The 9,340-nt window shown below is 43.7% G+C and overlaps 1 protein-coding gene across 1 annotated transcript in view; it reads right to left on the minus strand.

Annotated features, from left to right (window-relative positions):
• Positions 1-9,071, minus strand: part of LOC128732462 (carbonic anhydrase-related protein 10) — a 30,219-nt gene extending 21,148 nt beyond the window's left edge. Inside the window, exons 1-2 of the mRNA XM_053825711.1 lie at positions 8,888-9,071; positions 8,485-8,532 (exon numbers count right to left, since the gene is read on the minus strand). Of these exons, the coding sequence (XP_053681686.1) occupies positions 8,485-8,532; positions 8,888-9,071 (232 nt within the window). The remainder of the gene's footprint in view (positions 1-8,484; positions 8,533-8,887) is intronic.
• Between the last annotated feature and the right edge of the window lie 269 nt (positions 9,072-9,340).

Raw genomic sequence — 9,340 nt, forward strand, 5'->3', positions numbered from 1 at the left:
GTTGAGCAATCGAGCAGTCCAGCAGTCGACCGGTGAGGTGATTGAGAATACAACCCATTGCTACGAAAGCATGACGTCCTGTCAGGGACCTGTTTTTAGTTACCGATAAGCCTCTTATGACGTCCTGTCAGAAACCTGGTTTTCGGTACATGCAGACATAAGCCTCTTACATAAATAGATAACGGTTTGATTCGAGTTGGAGGCCATCTGAAATATTCGGCTATTCCCTATGATGGAAAACATCAAGTCCTCTTACCGGAGAAACATCATGTGACGATCATATACTTATTAGAAGAATATTTCCACGTAAGTACCAGTGGGCTATTGTCAGAGAACGCTTTTGGCCTTTACGGGTAAAAATGACGACCAAAAAAGTAATTTCGATGTGTCAGATTTGCGCTAAACATCGATCGGTATTGGGAAGCCAATTTATGGGTGATCTGCCGGAATGTCGAGTTAATAAGGCACCTGTATTTGGCAGAGTAGGTGTTGATTACGCAGGACCTTTCATGATGCGATTGAGTAATAGAAGTCCGAAGTCATACAAAGAATACGTCCTTGTTTTTGTATGTATGGTAGTAAAAGCAATACACCTGGAGGTGGTGTCAAACTTGACAACGGAAAATTTCATAGCTGCATTCCAATGCTTCATAGGTCGACGTTTTATTCCTCGTAGAAGTCCACATTTCGGGGGAATTTGGGAAGCAGGCGTTAAATCGATGAAATTTCACTTCAAACGGGATGTCGGCGATACAAGATTAACGTTTGAAGAATTGAGTACGTTTCTAGCACAAACTGAAGCTATACTAAACTCTCGCCCCTTGTGCCCATTATCCGATGATCCAAACGACACTGCCGTATTAAGCCCTTCGCAGTTTCTCATTGGTCGCTCAGCTGTGGCCCTTCCGGAACTATCATACGCAGCAAAGAAGGTAGGACAATTGACTAGATGGCAGCATATTCAACAAATGAGGCAACATTTGTGGCAAAGGTGGTCGAAGGAGTATCTCCATCATTTACAAACTAAGCAGAAGTGGCATAACGGTGTTGTAGACTACAAAATCGGCGCATTGGTATTGTTGCTCGATGAAAATGTACCACCGCAGCATTGGCGCCGCGGACGAATTGTTGCGATGCATACTGGTAAGGATGGAGCAGTGAGAGTCGTGACAGTGAAGACCGCAACAGGCGAATACAAACGTGCAGTCACTAAAATTGCAGTACTACCTTCGGTTAAGCCCGAGGACTCAACGGGGGGAGAATGAACGATTACATGAATTTGCAGAGTAAAACCTTAACACAAAATACATTGAACTTTTCAACAAATTAAAATTGGCATCACTGTATATCAAACAAGTTATAACAATAAGACACGTTGAACACGACGGTTGTGTTTTCAATTTTCTGTCCGAAAGTTTCGCCCTCCATGTCCTTGTCGCGTATAATTATGAGTTGTCGTAAAACGGTAACAGTCACATATGCCCAATTTACAAAAAGCGCCTTCGACTCGAATGCAGCAATTATCGAGATATTACTCTCCTCAATTCTGCATACAAAATTCTCTCCTGCATCCTGTTTCTCAGACTGAGGCCGTTACAGGCAACCTTTGTTGGCGAATACCAGTGCGGTTTTCGAGAGGGACGCTCCACGACGGACCAAATGTTCACCTTGCGACAGATCCTCGATAAATTCCGGGAATCCAACTTGCAGACTCATCATCTGTTTATAGACTTCAAGGCGGCGTACGATTCAATTAAACGAAACGAGCTGTGGCAGATTATGCTTGAACCTGGTTTTCCAACAAAACTGATTAGGCTTATACGTGCTACACTTGATGGTTCAAAATCAAGCGTCAGGATAGCGGGTGAGACTTCGGACTCGTTTGTGACGTTAGATGGGTTGAAGCAAGGTGACGGACTATCGAACTTGCTGTACAACATTGCATTGGAAGGTGCTATTCGAAGACGCTAATTCTCCCGGTCGTACTCTACGACCACGAAGCGTGGACGTTGAAAGAGAGCGAACGGCGAGCTCTTGGCGTTTTCGAGCGTAAAATCCTGCGAACAATTCTTGGCGGCATATTAGACGAAGGAGTGTGGCGCAGGCGCTTGAATCAGGAAACATACCAAGTGTACAAAGATGTGGATATTGTGAAGCGACTAAAATGCGGCAGGCTACATTGGGCTGGGCACGAAGCAAGGATGCCGGATGACAGACCAGGGAAAACAATAGTTAGCAGAGAACCCGACAGAGGCCGACGACTTCGAGGCGGACCCCGTACCCGTTGGATGAGCGCTGTTGACGAGGATGCTAGAACAGCAGGTCCTGCACGGCTACAGTGATGCTTCTGAATGGGCCATGGGAGCTTGTTTATATGTACGAACAGTCAGTGGATCTGAGATAACTTCTTCGCATCTGCTGTGCGCAAAATAGAAGTTAGCTTCAATAGGGGACAAAAGAACAATACTTCCTCGCCTTGAATTAGTAGCAATGGTCATCCTCGCCCGTGTAATGAAAAACGTACTATCGGCCACCGATCAACCGTTCCATGAGGTACGAGCTTGGACTGGTTCACAAGTTGCTCTAGCTTGGATCACTGCAGGTGCATCGCGATGGAAAAGTTTCGTCGCAAATCGTGTGGCGGAAATAGTCACTATTCTCCCTGCAATCAACTGGGGCCACATAGGTACTCTAGAAAACCCTGCTGATCTAATTTCGCGTGGGGTGATGCCGGAAAAACTAAGAAACTGTTCTCTATGGTGAAATGGCCCAATATGGAATACACAAATGGCAGCCGAAAACCTTCAGGCAACCGCGCCCAATCATGCTGAAAGGCAGCAGTTTACCAAGGAGCAAAGGAACTTATCAGTCTCACTCGTGACCGTCTACGAAAATTTCTAGATAACATGATGGATGGGTATTATCCAAATTTGCAGTTGCTTCTTCGTGTTACTGCGTGTCTGATTCGATTTCGCTGTAAGGAATTTAGGGGATCACCATGTCTTTCACCCAAAGAAATTAATCGAGCACTGGAAGTCTACATCAAACATGTGCAACGACAGTTCTACGCGGATGAGCTACATTGTCTACAACAGCGCAAGGATATAAGCCAGGGTAGTACTCTCCGTCAACTCAAACCCTTCTCGGATGAAGCCGGTTTTCTCAGAGATGATGCTACCAACTTTCGCTCTGCTTTCAATTATCTTCGTGACGTGTATCAAAGCATCAATACCTCTCAACCCAATCGCCAGGTGGGTGATTTTCTGGCTGATAAAGGAGTTGAATGGTATTTCATGCCGGCTCGTTCACCACATCACGGTGGACTGTGGGAGTCTGCAATTAAGTCCACAAAACAGTTACTCTCGACGTTTGCGGGTAACCAAGCTTTTACCTATGAGGAATTGGCAACCTTTCTTTGCTCAGGTCACAGCTACAATGAACCCGATCCGATTACGCCAATTTCGGATAACATACATGACCTGCAGGCCCTAACGCCTGCTCACTTCTTGGTTGGAAAGGCCCTCACAAAGGTTCCCGAGATCAACATGTTAGAACGTCAGATCAGCTCATTGTCTCGATAGAATTACATTCAACACTTTTGCTAACGCTTTGTCATTATTATCACTACTACTGTTACGGCTATATAAAAGGAATATCAATCTCAATTATAGGTGCTACTGAACAGTTACCACGCGTTTTTTTCTTCCTCAACTGAGGATTCAATCACTCCGTTCGCGATTTCGTTTATCTGCACGGTTCGGTGCAAGTTTCGGACTTTGGCCGCAACACCCATCAATCCTTTATTTCTCGTTTCCAGTCCCGTTTTCCACTTTCTGTTCCGTTTTCGCTTCTTTTCTACACCATTCTCTTGGTTTTCCTATTACTTTTCTTCTTGTTCCCTCCGTTTTTCTTCTTTTTCTGTAGTTTTTCTTCTCTCTCTCTCTCTCTCTCTCTCTCTCGTTTTTCATCTTGTTTCTTTCTCGTAATCCCACCTTTTCTGACACAAAAGCAAAGCCATGGGTATAAACGTCCTGTTGAGAACTTGACTCTTCTTTATCGACAGACTTCGCAGCCGGCTATTAGAGTACAGGACAATTACGGGGCTAGTGCAACGATTCTACTGACTCTATAGCAGCACCTCCCAGCCGAGATTCGAACCTTTTCTGACACATTTTTATCTTTTTCTGTCCCGTCCTCTCTCTTTGCCTCGTTTTCCCTCATTTTCTCTAGCTTGTTTTCATTTTTTCTACCCGCTACATTCTCTTTTTTTTCCTTTTTTCCTGTCCTCGTTTTCGAGTCCTGATTGTTCTCTGCCTGTTAAATGTGCCATATGTGAAGTATATGTTTTTCAACTTATTATCTCCTGCTTTTCCTTCTTTTCGGTTACGTTCAGTTTTTCGTTTTCTTCTATTTGTCTCCGTTTTTATTTATTCTTTCCATTTTCTAAATTTTCCTGCATTTCCTATTTCTATCCTGTTTTTTCTTTTTTCCTTATTTTCTCTTCCGGTCCATCTCCTTTTCTGTCCATGTTCCTCTTTTCAGTCTCGCTTTACCATTTTTCTCCTTTTCTCTTTTTCTTGTTCTGTTTTCCATTCCGTTTTGCCTCTCATTGTGTCACGATTTTTTGATATTTTTCTCATGCAAGTTTCTCTCTCTCTCTCTCTCTCTCTCTCTCTCTCTCTCTCTCTCTCTCTCTCTCTCTCTCTCTCTCTCTCTCTCTCTCTCTAAATATCTCTCAATTTTTTTGTATTTGCCTTAAGGACAAGGTCGTCAGAGTCCACTTATGGCAGTCAGTATGGCACCGAATATCACCCTTCCCTTCCTTTCTTCAGTGTATCAACATGGTCCCATAGACTCGGGAAACCATCACAAAAAATTAAAATTAGTTCAACTAACCTGCTGGCCGTAATCAGATCTTGCAACCCGAAGCACTAAACATTGCATTCTATAGGTTCTATAACTTTTTTTTTTAACTTGAAAAACAGAAAACTTTAATTTAACACCCGAACAGTTATCTGGTAAGATATTATAATGATTTTGCCCAAACTGTTCACTTGAACTGATATGAAAAACTTTACTTCGTTTCGATTGCAATTTCGAATCCGCGACCGTCGTTGTTGATACGTCACCAAGGAAACGGAAGTGATGCCATATTTACGGTGAGCGTGAAACTAGCCAATAATTTTCACTATTAAATTAACGGTCGTAAAGTGTCGAAAATATACTTATAAAATTCTCTGATAATAAAATTCACCGTAAACAACATAGAATTACTACACCGTATGTGTTAGAATTACTGTCGGATCTAGTTCAACAGCAAAAATAGATACGCGATTCTACGTTTCATAATTGTTCATAACAGATTATTACCTACTAGTAGCAATTCAGCATAAACCAAACGATAGTGGAAACAAGTACTGAAATCAGTACTGAAAGCAGCTGGCCTCTGTCGACCTTCACCTTAAATTTTTTTAATAAACAGTTTAACATAAGTATGGCCGAAACAGGCACTGTGGCTAGTTAAGAATACGTAATACTTTAGAAGATTTTAGCATATCTGACCGATTTTCTATCGGTTCACTTCTCATCCCAGTGTGCGATGATGGTAAGTTCCGCCAAACGAAACATAAACAAAAAGGAACACAATAAAGAAGAGGGGAGCGAACTCTCCCGCTGAAAGGCGTGTAGTACCGAGCAGACTGCTGCGACTGCTTATCAGGGTCGGTTTATCTTCGCCTACTACTTTGCCAGTAGACTTGTGCCAGAATCGAATGGTTCACCGGGGGTTCGGTTTTCCACCGGGGGTTTAGGTATTTGTTTTTCCTATTGTCTTGCGTGATTCCCGCTGGCTGCTCCCTCGGACAAGTTGTTGAAACTCGTTTAGAGCGAACTTTTCCGAACCGAGTTCCACCGAAGACGACGGCGACGGTTTCGTGTGGCTGGCGGTGGTTGTTGTTTGGCAAACCTGTTTTACATGTTAAGCAGGCTCTGTTTCTCTGGTTGTTCGCTGATGTGTGTAATTGATTAACCTCGAACTTTCCCAGCGGTAATCTCTGAATTCGATTTCGGATCGCAAAACTTTTCCCCCTGCTGGCGCTAGCCGTGCGACGATTCAGTTCGGTTCGACTCTGCGTTGTGGTCCAACTGTCATGGTGTTGTTCTATATGTGAGTGTATATCTCCGAAAAGTGACCGCTGAAGTGTCCTCTCGAAGTCATCCGCACAATGGCCACTGCCAGGCCGTTTGTTAGCTGCTATTTTTCCATTTTTAGCCACCACACGTGTGTGACGTGAACGAGTGGATGAAAAACAAAATGCTATTATTTGCAGACGGTTTTCCGTGAGCTGTCACCTATCCTGACTGGGAGCACTTCAATTATGCTGCTGCCGCCGCCGCCTTCTTCGGTCGGCTTTGACCGGTCCACCAGTGTGAATGGTTTACCAAATAATAACCGATGACAAGAGCGAAGCAGTCTGTGCGTCACAATCCCGGGAGTTTGCGACTGTACGTGTAATAAAAAATTATCTTTTCATGTTGTCCTTTTTTTTGTTTTGTTTTTTTTTTGTTTTTCAGAGCCTGTCTGGTCCGGTTGTCCGTTTGTGTCATGGATGAATAACTTCCGGCCGGACACGGCCGTCGGAATGCAATTTAATTTGTGAATATTTTAAACCTTCAGCAACTATCACGCAACTGTTTTTGTGCATTCGTTTATTAAAATAAACTGTGCTTTCAACATTTTTACGAATCTTCCAGTGGGTTACTGTCGCCATCCGCCTGGCTGCCTTACGGTAGGGACCATGTCGGCGAGGGGAAACACCCGGAATTAAGTGGTACGTGATTAGCGTTCAATTGTCTGCCACTTACTTTGCCGTTCAGCAATTACTCACAATTTCCCACACGCCCTCACGCCCACACGCTGAACCACGAAAGCCCGCTTGTCTGTCTGCCGAAGGGCAAAATCGTGCTTTTCCACTTGTTAAAATTGAGCCATCTTCCCGATCTGGGGAATCCGTCGTACTAAAGAGTGAAAACAAGCAGCGGGAAAAAAAAAACGCAGCAGATTCGCGCAAATACCTACCAGAATTCCAACATTTCTGCACCCCGTGAATACCAATGAACTCTGGTAGTTTCTCCACGGCATCGGCACCACATTCGCCGTGGATCTCGGAGGAGGGGTCCCCCGAAGAGACACGAGCGAGCATTGAATTCGCCTGCAGCACGTCAGTCTCGAGAAGGAACTTTAAAAAGCGAGATTCCATAGCCTCCTGGGCTTCTTTCTGTCTGATGAACAGAACAGCACAGCAGCGGTTGCCACGTGATACAACGGGAAGATGGAATTTGTTTGCCGCCTTCTTCGATCAGGAAGCAAGCCGCGTCCGTTTCTTCTGTCAGAGACTCCAAACGATGTTTTAGCTTTTTCACCTTCGACCACCTTTGAAGGGGGGGGGGGAGCAAGGGGCGGGAAACATGGTAAGAATTGAACGTAAATGGAAATAATTGATAAGGCTAAAGGAAAATTGTTTGCATTCTTTAGCAGTACAACTTTTGTACGCTTTGTGTTGCTAACGTAGGGGAAGGGGGGAAATCCGAGTGGAAAGGGGATCTGTGATTTCATCCGGGTTGATGGTCGGTACGGTAGGAAAATCTTTTGTCAGCAACAGATAAGCCACAGCACAGTGCTGATCAGCAGGTATCATCACATTTTACGCTTCGAGGTTGTGAAATCGAAGATTGGAATTCGGAAGCCTGAATGGAATCGAAAATGTTAAGAATTCTAGAGTAAGAATTACCATTTTTAACCCACACTTATAAGACCGGAATAGAAAGATATTTACATTACAAAACCGTACGCATCAAACTTGAGCCTGCAGTCCAGATTGTTACCGGAAAATTGTAACCAGCTTGCTTCGATCAATCATATTTAATTCCTTGCTTCGTAAAGGTGCTGACCTTTCATCTATTATTTACCTTGCCAGTAGGGTTCCCCCGTACCATGTTCACATTTCGAAAATGTCAAAGGCGTACGCAACAACATGCCATTTATTTGCCCATCCATTTTTAACTTCAGCCCCCCAGGGTATAATCAAACCATTGTTAGAACTCCTCGTGTTACTTTACCGTTCCACTTTTTTTCCAATCCCGGGGCAGTGATAACTAGTTTACCCATTATCCTCTAATGCTTACCTTTAAGTAATATCGTTTGCCATTAGAGAGTGGCACCTCCGGTAGGTAATAATAATGGGTTCGTTTCACTTCGGTATGAAGCACAGTAACAGACTGCAACGACTTGTGGTACCATATTGCATTTTGACGTGACAAAGAATAGTTAAAAAAAGGGCTGCATCACGGTGTGCTCTTCACGCGAACAAATCCTCTATCTCTGAGTTAATTTTTTTCATTGTATTCGCCTGACCTAACAGCTACATTCGACCAAAAGTGATTTAAACTTTTATTCTATACAAATTAATCCGCTTCTAAACTCACCTGAGATTCCATCGTACGTCCACCATTCCTCCCAGCTTGCTTTGATTTCTGCAAATGAAGAGAAAAATCAATACAAACGCAGATTAGAACGCGAGCGCAAGCAAAAGTCAACATGAATCTACCTAACAGCTTTTTTCGATTAGATAATTTGCATTATTGTATATACATTTGGTTTGCATCTGAGAGTTTATCCCAATCGATAAAATCGGAGGCGAATGCCAAATTAGGTAAGGTCTCTATGAAAAATCAGATGGGTTGTGCACAAGACACGACCGCATGGTTGACTTAGGACTACGTAAGTCTCTTCCATGAAGTACTATCTACAAATTCACTAGAGCAGTAGTTGCGGAATTCTGGTCTTTTTGCTCGCGACAAGAACAGCGTTTCCTCCCAAATCAAGCACTTTCTCGGCTAAATATTTCATCACGGCTGGATAAACTGGATAAACAGGAGCTCCAGCTCTGCTCGGCATAGTTTTCTTTCCTCAGCAGCTGGTGAATGCGACCAACCAGTAAATGCAGACCTGCACGACTCGAGCGTGACTTTCGCTTGCCCTTGATGTTTGCTCGTTTGCCACGTCCAGACATGCGGATGAGATGTTGGCAGTAACTCATCTAGCGTTTGAATAATGCTGCTCGCCGGCTTACCTCGTGTTATGTACCAGAGCAAGCGCCAAAAATCGGTCCCACCTATTTTTCATAGTCCGTCATTCCATCACCTACGTTGAATAAACTGGAGGATTTCAATTTCAATCTGAACAAAAGAGCAGTCACCAGTGAGCCGTTCACCTTTTGCTACCAAAGAAAAATAACGCTGCGTATTACTGTAGCATTGATGATGGATAGATTTGTGTGTT

Source organism: Sabethes cyaneus, chromosome 1 (assembly GCF_943734655.1).
Source record: "Sabethes cyaneus chromosome 1, idSabCyanKW18_F2, whole genome shotgun sequence".
Taxonomy (NCBI): Eukaryota; Metazoa; Arthropoda; class Insecta; order Diptera; family Culicidae; genus Sabethes; species Sabethes cyaneus.